At 41.1% G+C, this 14363-nt stretch overlaps 1 protein-coding gene across 1 annotated transcript; it reads right to left on the minus strand.

Moving 5' to 3' along the window:
- Positions 1-5947: 5947 nt before the first annotated feature.
- Positions 5948-11017, minus strand: GJE1 (gap junction protein epsilon 1). The gene is made up of 3 exons (XM_063125439.1): positions 10979-11017; positions 9702-9884; positions 5948-6346 (listed from the first exon to the last, which is right to left on the minus strand). The coding sequence occupies exons 1-3, from the start codon at positions 11015-11017 to the stop codon at positions 5948-5950; spliced, it is 621 nt and encodes a 206-aa protein (XP_062981509.1).
- Between the last annotated feature and the right edge of the window lie 3346 nt (positions 11018-14363).

Consider the following 14363-nt stretch of genomic DNA (forward strand, 5'->3'; position numbering starts at 1 on the left):
GAACATTTGAAGTGCATACTAGAGAAAAATAGATTTGTGGCTTTGGCTGGCTGGCATACCTCTTAGAGACAGAGTTAGACTGAAGACACAACTCAGAGATGGCTGTAGCTGAGCCCTGAGAGGCTGCTGTACCACACAGAGCCTTTTTAAGAGTGTCTCAGAGTCTAGTTTTGGTGCTGGCAGAGGCGGCTGGCAGTGGAGTTTAAAAAAAAAACCAAAAAAACCAAGAGTCACTGGATGCAACCAAGCTATAAGCTGTTGCCCTACCCCCAGCCACAGGGTACAAGTGCACAGCCTGGGTGGATTGTTGGGAGACTTTGACAGAGAGAGAGGGGGTGGGTGGAGGATTATTTGAGGCTGGAAATGTTGGCAGGCTGGCATAAGGCAGAGAGAGGCTGAAGGCAACCTGGATGCACCTGTAGCTTGGCCCTGAGGCTGGCTTGCCATGCAGAGTGTTTTAAGAGTGCATCAAAGTTGTGCAGGAGGCGCGGAGGCGGCTGGTGGCAGAGGTTTTTAAAGTATTGGGCAAAAGGTGGGAAATAATAATAATGATGATGATGATGATGTAAGAGTCACCAGACATGACCAAGCAATAACCTGCAATAAGCAATATCCCAAGCCACAAGTGTGCAGCTTAGCTGGACCATTGGGAGACTTTAGGGGAGAGAGAGAGAGAGATTGTTTGAGGCTGGAGGCTTTGGTTTGTCTGCAGTGACTTAGAGTGAGAGACAACAGAGGCTGCACAGACAACCCATAGACATCTATTGTAACTTAGCCCCATGGTGCTGGCATGAAACGCAGGACATTAGGAAGAGGGTCTCAGAGTCGCATGTTTGTGCAGGAAGTAGACAGGAGTTCAAAGTCTGGATGTGCGAAGTGGTGCCAACACACAAGCCTTGAGAAGGTAATGTATATAAGTGAGAAGAAGAAAGAGCAATATATTATATTGCTAATATATTAGCAATATAATATATTAATAATAATAATCTTCTAATATATTAGAAAGAGCAAGGGGACAGGAGCAGGCAGAAGAAACATTGGGGCCTGCTCCTGTTGGATCTTCCCTCACACCCACAGGGCAAACTGTCATCTTGGCCCTGTGGGGAAGAAGTGTGAATGGGCAAAGTAGTGTTCACTGCCACAACACCCACCCTAATGTTAGAGCAGAGAAACTTGTGACAATTATACACAAGCTTTTTTAAAAAAATGGAAATTAAAAAAAGCCAGCCATCCTGCCAGCCAGTAGCAAACCCTGTTAACAACAACAACAGCAGCTTGCAATGAGTGAAGATACAGTCAGAAAAGATATTTGAGGGAAGGGGAGAATGTAACACACAGAGTATAGCAAAAGCTTCAAAGTACAGCAAAATCTACAAAAGTAGGAGTGAGAGAAGTTAATTTCAGATAAATTAAATCTCTCACTTGCTCTTTATTTCAGTGATTTTAACATTAAGATGTTATGTAGAACAGATTTGTCTTAAATGTGTGCTGTAAAATCAGACATGTAACCAAGGCTATGTTTGGGTGGGCACGCCCCCTTGGTGCTGAACACGCCCCCTTGGGGGCTGACCATGTTGTCCTCCTTTTTGGTTTCCAAAATATGGTCACCCTAGTGGAGCGCCAGACATTTTAATAGCAGAAATTAAGTAGGTAACTTTTTATGTACTAATGGTGAACTTTTATCCTGTTGAATATCTGCCTGTCATGTAGCTCTTTCTGGCAGGAGCTCTAGAGGAAGAAAAATAATAATAAGAAAAGTGGTTAAAGGAGACATCCGCTGCTTCCAAACACTTTAAATTTTTAAAATATCACTTGTTTAACAGCAGGGAATGGGGCAGGGCTAGTGTGTCTCTGTTAAATAACATACTCTTCTTCATGAAATCTTGCCCATGTGCAGAAATCAGGATGGGCTTGGATATAACCATGCTTCACACTCTTAATTTAATTAAACCAGAATCTGCAATGTACATGTAGAATTTGTTCAATGCACAAATACATAAACACCATATTGTTAAGAATAAAAAGTTTTTATTGTACCTGAGATCATATATTTGAAATTTGAAACAAACAGCTCCTATATATAAGTAGAAACATGGATGGATATTTGATTAAAAAAAGAACAATAATAAGCACATAGCAACCAAACAAAAGACATTAAGGGTGCAATCCAATGCATATTTAGATGGAGGGGGGGAGAGTCCTACATCTCCAAGTATACAGCATGGCTGGATAGGGAATGCTGGGACTTGTAGGACTTTTTTAAATACCTAAACATGTGTAGGGTTGCACCCTAAACCATTTAAAGTATGATTGACAACTGATCAGAAAAACAACTGGACAGTTCTTGTCCCTTTAATAACAGCTGGATCTGCAGAAATCAACCAGTGAAGCTTTCATAGCATGGAGATAAGCATTATCCCTCAATCATGTGCCATCAAGCTGCGTTTAAAACCACAAAAGCAGGGGCTGGTTTAAAAAAAATGTTGACAAGCTTGTTTCAGAGCAGGTATTTTTTTTCACATAGTACTTGCATAAAATTTAATATTTCTGCACAGAAACAAAACATTCAACTATTGTAGAAAATGTTTTAGAACTTAGGATCACAAATGCAATATTTTCAATCAATCCTACGCTCTTTATTCACCCACTAAATACAGTGGAACTGGTTTTAATAACGTATTAAAGGTTATCAAATACATATTCACAAGTGGGAACCAGTGTGGTGCAGTGGGGTCGTGTTGAAATCCTCACTCATCTGTGAAGTTCACCGGATAGCTTTGGTTAAATAACTCTCTCTTAATCTAACCTATAAATTTTTGGAATGAAAAAGTCCCACTGTGAGCCTTTGGGATTAAGGACATGTTATTAATGTTTCAAATAATATGGTTCCAGTTGCTTGGTACAGCTGGATTGAGATTTCTTGTAGAGTTCTAAAAACATGTTAGCTTTCAAATATGTTTCTCCCATCGCCCCCCACCATCCCGATATGGGCCACTATCCTGAGACTGATGCTCAAAGGAATAGGTTATGTTGTCTAGTATAGCTTTCTCAGTTGCCTTCCCTTCCAGCGGTTCCTCCTGTGGCTTATGCAAATCAATGACTTTTTTTTAAAAAAAGTTCCATGTATATTATATATAAAACAGTTTGTCTATTGGGTTATGCAAAGACATGGTAAGACTGCTGCTAGGGTGATTATGAGAAAGCCAGGAGCTCATGTTTGTATCTCCTGTTTGCACAGACTTGGGCCCATGGCCACATTCCATTAAAGAGCAAAATTAGAGACAGAGCTATACATGTAGATTCAGAGCTTCTCCAATTGGGTAAGAGGAAGAGACAAAAGGGTCTGGCAGATAGTAAGAAGACATGAACATTGGGTATCATTTTGAAGATACGCTTAGGGAAAGTACACAAGAGCATCTTCCAAGGAGGTTTGTGCATTAGCTTGGCATTAATTTTGTGAGGTTTGTGTTGGCTGAACGTTATTGGTAAAACACTGCCCAGCTGACCTGAAATAACCAGGTTGCGCTTGGGTACAATGGTACCAAGGCAATTTTATTGTATTCTTGATGTCCCATGCTATGGTGTCTAAGAAAAATTAATGATTTACGTTGTCTACTTTGAGTATTTCTAAATCAGTCCAGACTGGTTGGTTTAGGTTAGAATCTGTATTTAATTCAAGCAAACTTGCAGCCCGTGCCTATCAATGACAGAATACTATCTGAGTTTGTAAATTTTATATTGGAGGGGGGGATTTACAAGTACTCTCGTCATGATGTGCACCCTAGTTCTGTGTGTACTTATTCAGAAATCAGTCTTGAATTAGGCTTGTGGGAATATCACACACAGGATAAAATCTGTTTTCTAGATGCTTTGGGAGGAGGGAGCATACAAAAAGGCCGTAAATTTAAAGTGTAGTCCATAAGGAACAAGCTGAAGAGATGGTTTTCTTTGTAAGAGGTTTAAAGTATTACTTAATTATTGCTGAACTGTATTCAGGTAAGGGCCAGAGACTGCATTTTGATCAAGACTTCTATATGAAGAGTTTACTATCTAATAAATAAAGATACAATAAGGCAGGGGGCAAAAGGTCCAGTGACTTGCCCAAGATCGCATGTCAAAGAAATGGCAGAGGTGTTTGACCTTATTGTTTCCCTTAAGAGTTATCTATGAGACAAAAACAATTGGCACGACAGTCTGAACAACCCTCTATCAGACAGGTAATTTAATACTGGTGTCAAAACAAATGGGTGCTTATCTAAAACTATACGAATTAATAAGGTCTCTTTCTTCCCACTATAGATAATTTTCTATGCATGAAATATTTCTGGCAAGTTACTGCACGTGTAAGGAATATAAAACAATAACAGAGGAAATAATTTATCACAGTCTTATATTAAAGATAAACAGTTGGTAAAAGAACAAGAAAATAGAAGGGAAAATAGGGACACACTAAGGCCACAGCTAGACCTAAGGTGTATCCTGGGATCATCCAGGGTTCGCCCCTGCCTGAGCACTGGATCCCCTGTGTGTCACCTAGATGAACAGGTTTGACCCCTGGATGATCCAGGGATAAACCTAAGGTCTAGCTATGGCCTAAGTGAATTGTCTTAGCACTATGGTTTAAAGGCACATGATATGTGGCAAAGAACATAGATATTTTTGCTTTCATCAGAAACTACTTCAGGTAATTTAAAGATTTACTATAATGCAAAGTTCAATAAATATAATACAAAATTGTTAGAGCTTTGACTTCTTCTGGCCGTGTTGATTGTCTTTATAATTATTAACCTTAGTTCATGTTCTATACTTGAATTTTAACTAAAAAAATAGTTAAAGTGTATTTCTGGTATTTTTAATGTCCCTTTGCCAATGACTCTAATAATATAAAAGATTGGTGTCTTCTATGTTCCTACTAGAGTCAGTCAAGTTATACACTTCTATTTTTTTTTTTTACAGTGTGATACTAAGCATACGGATGAACAGTTTACTGTATACATGTTTCAATACACTTTAACAGCCAATCCTATGTATGGTTACTTGGTATTAAGTCCCACTGTGTTCAATGTCACTAGTTCCATTAAGAGCTGTAGAACTTTTTTCTGTCTAAACATACACAGGTTTGTGCCCTAAGTGTTCTTAGATTCATAGCCTTAGGCAGAGAAAAAGCCTAGTGGAGTTTACTTCTTGGTAAAAATTATTCAGATTAGAGTGACATAGTAGTGTGAGTGTGTGTTTTTGTATTAGTAGCTTGTGATTTAAAAAGTTCACGAAGAAGAATTCCCCGTAGAAATGTGCAGATGTTTAAATAATGTTTAAAGGTGCCACTTGATTTTGCAAGGGTTTGATTCACGATTTCCCCGCCATAAGAGGAAGGGTCATTCTGTGAGAGGAAAAGTTCCACTTGTGAATAGTCTTCCTCTCGAGTTTTTCAGATCTGCCCTCTTCCTAACACTACAGGTCACCCCATTCATCAGCAACTCCAGACTAAATGGGGTTGTCGCACAACACAGCAGCCAAAATGGGTTATTTAAGGCTGCAATGCATGTGTGGCATGTGTGGCCACCATTTTGAATATGCAGCCCCCAACTGGGGAATGTTCATATTGCGGGAACCCAGGGAACATGATTTATGCAAGGGTTAAACAACCCTTGTATAACCCACTCAGGTTCACATGACATAACAACCCCAAAGCAAAGTTGCATAACCCGCAACAAGCTGTAGTTTGTTGTCCAAACCCAGTTTCTGTGTAACATTTTTAGGGGGCTGGAGCAGCTGCCATGAGGAGGACCGGTTGGGGAAGCACAGTTGATCCAGCTTAATTCAGGATACAACCCTTAGTCTTTCAAGTGTCACCAGGCTTTGGTATTTCAAGAAGTAATTTCGAAGAGAGAACTCCATTATATATATGATAATACACAAATAGGAGCAAGGCATTATAAAAATAAAGTTACTGACTATTCAAGAAGCCCAACCTTCTGCACAAGATCTCAAAAATCTCTGCAATACACAACATAATTGTAATCACCGTAAATGTGTACATAGCAATAAGGAAGATAGTCTTTTCAAAGTGTTCTGGTACCATGCATCTGGTAATATTAAACTTTTTATCAAGGACTCTTGCATCACTGCATCTGTAGAGTGGGTTCACTTGGAAACCAAAGAGCTGACTCTGAAGCCAAAAAGCCACAACTTCAAGGATGATCCTTAACAGAACAGAGAGAATATAAAAAACGGTGTAGGCAGGCCTTTGGAGGATATCTTCCTGAGCGATGCTTTTACATGCAGCATAAAGATGGAAAATGGCTCCAGGTACCAGTACGGCCACTAGCTGTAAAGCCCAGAATACCTAAAGTGTAGCAGAAACTTCACTGTCAGATCATGTTTGATTCTACCTGATACAAGACACCCATCTGAATGTCTTGTGATATCTTTTTTTGTTCATCGTAGCCCATCCTAAAATACTATTTTAAAAGTAGCAGTTTTACCACTATAACACCTGATTTCAAAAGCTGGACTCATTATTAATTAACCTTTTCCTTTTAATTGTGCAATTGATCTTTTCTTTTTCCCTTTTTCTTTTGCGATTAAACTTTTATAAAAATAAAAACCAGATTGGTAATTTTAAGACATTCTACCTTCAGGAAATCCTTTGCACATGTTGCAGAAGATTTTGGGTCTTGTTCTGCAGCGCATATTCAGTTCACAGAGAGAGAACTGGCAAGGCCTGCTGAGCCTCCCTGTTGCCTGTGTGAATGAAGAATGCACCAAAGAACACACATGACACTGTCCTGAGACCTCAAGTTGCTGGGAAGATTGCTAGTGGTGTGTAAGTTGTCCCCCATTACTTGTCTTCTCATTGAGATATCACAGATAAATATTCAAGAAACCAGCTGATTAAAGGCGCAATCTTTTACTCAAGATATGCCATGTACATGGACGGTGCTAAATTAACAACAAAATTAACATCCTATACTAACCATGATACAAAGGAAAAAACATGGTTGATAATACTTGATTCATGATGTAGAGTTTTACAATAACATTCTAAGATTTAAGATTGGGTCAGTTTGTGTGATCCAAATAAACAATTATGGCTCAAGCCATCAGGGCTTGTTTTGAACCATGATAGCTTGAATGATTTGCATCATAACTACCTAGCCGTAACTTATTGTGCTGTCTGAACCTGGGTAGCATGGCTTATTGTAGGGTTATTTGAGGATTCTTTAACCCATGGGTTATATCAAGGTTGATTAAGCCTCCAATAAGCCATGCTGCCTGGGTTCAGATGGCACATGTATGTGTGTAAATTTTGTTTGTTTCTTTTAAAATTCTTTTGTAAAGTGCTATGAGATTTATTTAAATGAATAGTGGTATATAAATATTACTAATAAATAAATAACAGTGAATAACCTTTTAATGCAACCTTTTAAATATTTGTAATGCTTTCATTCAAAATATAATGAATGGGAAATCATGGTTTCATTTCTTTATATTGAAGTATTAGTGTTTTGCTTATATTTTGGAAATAAATAAAATATTTTGGAAGTCATGCTGGCAGTAAAATAAATACATTCCCGCCAATGCTCTGTTCATTACAGAATCTATTCTATTGCAGTATATTTATGTATATTTATGCATTAAGCTGCATGTGTATCCATGTAATTATTCTAAATTTTCATGTTAAAGTTTCTTGCAGTCTACTCTTGGAGTTCATGAAAATGTTGTCTATAAATTCAGATCTGCTTCAGGATTTTGAAACCACCTTTATGAATATTATATCCCAACCAAGCAGAGTTATTTGTCTGACAGACCATAATTCAGTAGTACAGCACATGATTTGCATGTAGAAAGTCATTGGTATCTCCATTGGTTCATTCATTGATATCTCTAGTTAGGACTAGGAGAGTCCTCTGTCTGAAACCCTGGAGAACCACTGCCAGTGAGCATAGACAATATCAAGCTACATAGACTAGTGGTCCAACTTGGTAACAGGCAGCTTCCTATGTTCAAAATGAATAACCCATTCAATAGAACCCATTCATAGAGGGTCCTCCTGAGTTGTGTATGCACAACGTATAGTGGGGGTAGGCAAACTTCACACTTCTGGGATCTACCTTGTAAAACCCTGAGATCCACCAATTGGAGACAAGTGCAAAAGGCATGCACTTAGAATTAAAGAATTCATAGCTCAGGGATGTATTTTGAGTAGCTGAACTGAATGGAAACCATAATCGTTCCCCACAAAAATTCACTGTTGGTCTCCACTCCACCTCAAGCTTTCTTTATTTTAGCAGTGTAATTTAAGGCAGGGGAGAATCATTTTGTTGTTGGGGTGTCAGAAATCCTTGTCAATCTGTCACAAATCATGCAGAGATCTACCCGTAGATCCTGATGTACTTCCTGCTCACCCTACATTGTAAAAAGTGCCCAGAGCTCCTAAAACAAAATATCTCTAGGGCACAATGCATATGTAAGCAACAGAAATAAAATATAGATGAGAGGGCAGTATGTTTAATGCCAGTTACACTTCACAGACATAACACAGGTGGACTTAGAATCATAGAATAGTAGAGTTGGAAGGGGCCTATAAAGCCATCGAGCCCAACCCCCTGCTCAATGCAGGAATCCACTTTAAAGCATACCTGACAGGTGGTTGTCCAGCTGCCTCTTGAAAGCCTCTAGTGGGGGAGAGCCCACAACCTCCCTACGTAACTGGTTCCATTGTCGTACTGCTCTAACAGTCAGGAAGTTTTTCCTGATGTCCAGCCAGAATCTGGCTTCCTGTAACTTGAGCCATTGTTCTGTGTCCTGCACTCTGGGATGATCAAGAAGAGATCCTGGCCCTCCTCTGTGTGACAACTTTTCAAGTATTTGAAGAGTGCTATCATGTCTCCCCTCAATCTTCTCTTCTCCAGACTAAACATGCCCAGTTCTCTGCTCCTTCGTATTTTGCCAAGGACAGGTCTACTGTCAAGGGAGTATAAGTGGGTATTCCTTCAGCTCTAATTTTGAAATCAACTCCATTTCCAGCCATATCCCCATAGGATGGGAAAGCATCTTCAGTGCTGACAAATATCCTGAGGATGCTTCCTTGTAAAGCTCTTTATTGGAGGGGAGGGAGGCTTGCACTGCATCCCAATCTAGAGGTACTACCAGCCTTCAAAACCTTATACTTTATATATTCAGGGGAATCAAAGGCAAAATCGTCCTCTGCTCTCAAATTTTACCTGAACCTGGTGTCCTCCAGATGTTTGGGTCTACAGTTCTCAGCATTCTGGACACTTGGCCATGCTGACTGGGGCTGGTGGGAGTTGAAGTCTAAAATAGCTGGAGGATCAAAGGTTGGGGCAGGCTCCTTAGTGCAATTCTCTTACTAGTAAACTTTGTATATAGCAGCTTCCCCAACCTGGTGTCCTTCAGATGTTGGCTGGGGGGTACTGAGAGTTGTAGTCTAACACATTTGGAGGCACCAGGTTGGGAAAGGCTGGTATACAGCAACTGTAGACTACAAAGCTCATGGTGAAGGAGCATTCAAAGAATGCAGTGTCCTACCTGCAATCTGAAGTAGTACAGACCTCACTTTTGCCATCTCAGTCTACTACTTCATTTTGTGTAATGTGTGGAGCAGTTCTAAATCTTGACAGACATTTTGATGACTGAATCGGCAAATGAATCCATCTTACAAGAGAAAAAAGATTTACCTGTGGGGTTATAGGCCTGAATTGGTTGTAACAGAATAGATTAACTTCCCTCTTGTCTGGCTCACAACTGAAGTGTAAGGCTTCGTTCCCATAAACTGCAAAACCCAAAACACCAAGGAAGAACATTCGAACCGAGCCAAAGAAAAGCGTGTGGAATTGGCCAATCACCGTTGGAGGCCTAAGCTGTAAAGAATCATGTGGAGATTAAGTAGGGGAAAATGGATGAAAACCAAAAGCAATGAGAAAAATTCTTGTTCAAGATGCATCTTAATTCCCTGTCATTTCTCATACGTACATATTACTTCTCTTAATTTATCCTTTCAATAACCATTCCCTGATTGAGAGAGGTTATTTCCCCCACCCCCAATCCATCCTCCCAATTCAGAGCCCACACCACTTTTGTGGCATGGCTTGTCTCTGATAATCAGAAACTCTTTGGTGTTTTAATTAAGGATATAATATGCTTGATTCAGATTTGAAGACTTTCCGCATACTTTCTCAAGTGATCATATGAATGCTGTGTTGGGTAATGGAAAACCCACTCACTGATTGGGGACTGCTGGTTTCACTGATTCAAGTTAATCTGAGGCCAAATGTTGATTTCAAAGGGCTGTTCCACATAATAGCCAGGACCCATTAAGGCTCAACTGATTTTCCCTTCCTATTGCAACTGTATCAGATGCCACCTGGAAGGCCTTTTGGATCCAAGCCAATACATTTAGGATTATGCTATATAAGAGACTCGTTTCATAGAGATTTGATCCAAGGGACCATTTGGTTTTGTTGCTGTTTTAAATATTAAAAAGTGTATCTTCTCTTTCTCCCCACACCCATCAGATCTTCAATCATCATTCCAGTAGGAACAACTGTATCTACCAGATCCATCCATTTCTGATTCTAGTATGTAACTTCAAAAACTGGCAACCTGCATACATCTAAGTATTCCAAACAGGCAAGTCAAAAAGATTTAACAGTGTTTCAAATATAGTTTCAATCACTCTAGCATATTGATGCAACAAATACAACGACATTATTATAATTAGTGCTTGTTTAGCCTTAAACATAATCTTTTGACAAATTATATGTGAATTTCTTTTTTTAAGGACTCATTACAGAGCAAAAATAAAAAGCCAGTCATATAACACACCTTTCCTATTAGGAAAGAGTCCATTCTGTGTGCTGGGAATGCTGTTGCAATCAATCCATTGTTTGTAAGAAAGTCTCTGTTTGAACTCTGAATAATAACGAGACCATATTTCTTTCTGATTCATACTTACACATCCTTCATAGAAGTTCTTGATGTAATTTAAAGACATGACTTTTAAGGCGTTCTTCTGGTGCAATTGTGGAATAGTTCCTACGCCTCATTGCCAATTTGTTGTCACCAGGTTCATTCTGATGCTCTTACTCTCTCCTGACCTTTGCTATGGAAAACTCTTGTGACTGCACAATTTTGCCCTTTTTTGTTTGTTTGTTTGTTTTATCTCTGGGGGACCAATTAACGTTACACTTTCAGGGAGGGAGGGAGGGAGGAAAGCCCAAACAAAAGCTGTGTACATGCGGCCTGACTAATAATCCCTAGTCAACAGTGTCAGCAAAAAAAACCTTCCAACCCAACCTCATAAACTAGCAGCCAGCAGCCCAGCAACACAATGGGACAGAGAACGTGCAACTGCCAACGGAGTCCCCTTGTGCTAGAAACACATGACAGTTCTAGGGCGGGTTTAGATGGCAGTTTGGCCCATATTTATTATTATTATTATTTAGAATATTTATATACCGCTCCCCATTGAAAAATTTCAGAGCGGTGTACAAGGTAAAATGAAAATAAAACAGAATAAAACAGTTAAACAAAATTTAAAAAGAAGCAAAAAAGCAACAACACAGAAATCCAAGGCTGCATGTTAAAGAAAGGCTTCTTGGAATAAAGATGTTTTCAGGAGGCGCCGAAAGGAGTACAAGGTTGGAGCCTGCCTGACCTCCAGAGGAAGGGAATTCCACAGGAGGGGCGCCACCACGCTGAAGGCTTTGTGGTGAAGCCACGCTGAAGGCTCCGCTCGCGCTTATCCCCCGCCCAATCAGAGGATGGATCTAGGTTGAACCACCAGGAGCAGGCCCTCGGATGACCTCAGTGACCGGGCAGGTTGGTAAGGGAGATAACCTGGTCCCAAGTTGTTTCGGGCCCATGGCTGATGTAGCATAGGAACACTGAGCTGCCAGGAGTTGGCCACAAGGAACAAGTCTACCACCTAGCATGGGAGCTGTTTATGCAAGGCCCTGTTCTGGACAGTGCCATTGGCCCTGTTGCTGCTAATACCAGTGTGCCATTTGGGTTTGCAGGGATCTGCACAGTTCTATACAGTTTGGGAAAGGTCCAGCGAACTGACATGGACATATTTTGAAATGCCCCAGAAGATTTCCACACCCCTAAGAAAATAGACTTCAGAACGTGCATCAGTCTCATAACAAAATCAAGGTAAGTTTGAGGATAGAAACACCTCAACCTCCCCTGTTTTAAAAAATAAAGTATAACAATATTAGTAAAATGTAAAGCTGTCAGGATGACAGCTTAACACGAATGTCAAGCAAACTCTTTTGAGAGGTTTACTCACAATCAGTGGAGGCTGGCAGCTCCTATTTCAGTGGGACTGTGAATCTGCTCTGAGTTTCAGCCAGAAGCAGGTCATAATTCCAGAGATGCTGTCCAAAGTGCCAAACCCGAACCCCAAATAAATCCAGAACCTTGGACAGCTCCTTTAGAGTTCTGTCCCAGCGTGGATTCACAGCCCCACTGAAATAGGAGCCACCAGCCTCCACTGCTCAGACTATCTGGCTTGATTTACCATTATACATTTTCAACAACCGGAATCATCTTTCAGCCGGAAAGATTTCTGAATTTCTTTCCCAATATCCACGCTGCCTATTAAATTACATGTGAAAAGAAATCTATCCTGAGCCCCCTTCTCTATTTAAGCTGTGTTACGCCGCTAATCCATGCTGCTCTCGTTCTAACCTGACCCGCTCCTCTCCTCTCCTCTCCTCTCCTTCCCTTGCTGTGATCAGGACCAAAACAACCGCTGAAATTCAGCGCCTGAGCCCTCCCTCCTATCATCTTTCCTTCGCGTTTTAGTATGTTCCTTCGCCCCGCCCTGCTTTCCTATCCGACAGCCTTCCCTGCAGCCCACGGAAGGAAATCCAACGGTGGACGGAGGAGCCACTTGCTAAACCTGGAAAGAGGGAGAGGAGAGATACGCACCAGCCGCAGCCCTGGCGTGGCGTTGTTGGGGGCCCCCATTCAGCCGCCTGCCTGCCGCTCCGCTGCGACCGTCCAGGCAGACGAGGCGCGACCATCCTAGAAGGCGAAATGCGCTCCAGCCGGCCCGGAGGGCTCCGCTCGCGCTTATCCCCCGCCCAGAGCACACGCGCACAAAGAGAGCGGGCGGGAGAGGGAGGGACCGAGAGAGACGCAGACCACGCGGGCAGCAGTCCGGCCCTGATGACTCTGCAGCACGGCTCTCGCGTCCGTCGTTTCTTCCATCTTCCTTCCCCCCCCCCCCGGGGTGTGTGCGCGCGCGTCTTCGATCACCACCAGCAAACAGCACCGAGTACAGACAAAACTATCCTGCCGCTCACCTGTCCCTTCATCCCCGGGTTACTGTTCTCTTCTCAGACAGGTTCCAGCCCGTCTGAGAACCAGTTCCCCAACTGGCAATGTACCCGGGGTGTATCAGCAGCATTGCAAGGCAGCCCAATGATTTAGGTTTCAGGCCCATTGGACCTTGGAAAACAGCCCAGAGTGCTTCAGCTATGGGACGGTGTAGAAATGTAATAAATTATTATTATTATTATTATTATTATTATTATTATTTCTGCATCAAATCCGCACATGCTTAATTTAGATCCATGAATACACATATAGAAAGGATTTACTAGAATCAGTGGAGGCTGGTGACTCTAATATCAGTGGGGTTGTAATTCCATTCTGGATTTCAGACAGACACAGTCAGAACTCTAAAGCAGCTATCCAAGGTGCTGAACGTTGTATTTGGGATATGGTTCAGTACCTTGGCTCCTTCCTTTGGAGTTCTGTCTGGTTCTGACTAAAACCCAGAATGGAATAACAGCCCCACTGAAATCAGAGCCACCAGCCTCCACTGACTAGGATTTATGTAAATTTCACAGGAGGCCAAAGTAGCCAATAAATTTCTCATCCAACTTGTCTCAAATAAGACAAATTCTTCAATTAATTTGCACTCTGACCCAGGTAATCTCAAAACAGTGGGAAAAGAATCTCCTTAAGCTTTACTGCCATGCTGGGGAAGAAGTTTTTGTTTTGTTTTGGGGTGGGAGTGTTGCAGCATGTGTTGCAGCACATCCCCCTGAAAATTGTACCTACATGGCTATTAATGGTGCAATCCTATGCATATTTAGATAGGAAAAAATCTATCTTTCAAATCCTTCTTTAAATCCCAAACTGTCTGTCTGTAGTACTAGTTTCTTCTGTCTAAAATCCAAGTTCCTTCCGAGCACCCCACCCACACTCCCCTATTATTATTATTATTATTATTATTATTATTATTATTGTGTGTGTGTGTGTGTATTTTTACTGTTACCCATTCAAAAATATCTTTATTTTTCCATTCCAATCCTTTACCGTGCATT

The sequence above is a fragment of the Elgaria multicarinata genome, chromosome 4 (genome assembly GCF_023053635.1).
Source record: "Elgaria multicarinata webbii isolate HBS135686 ecotype San Diego chromosome 4, rElgMul1.1.pri, whole genome shotgun sequence".
In the NCBI taxonomy this organism is placed as follows: domain Eukaryota; kingdom Metazoa; phylum Chordata; class Lepidosauria; order Squamata; family Anguidae; genus Elgaria; species Elgaria multicarinata.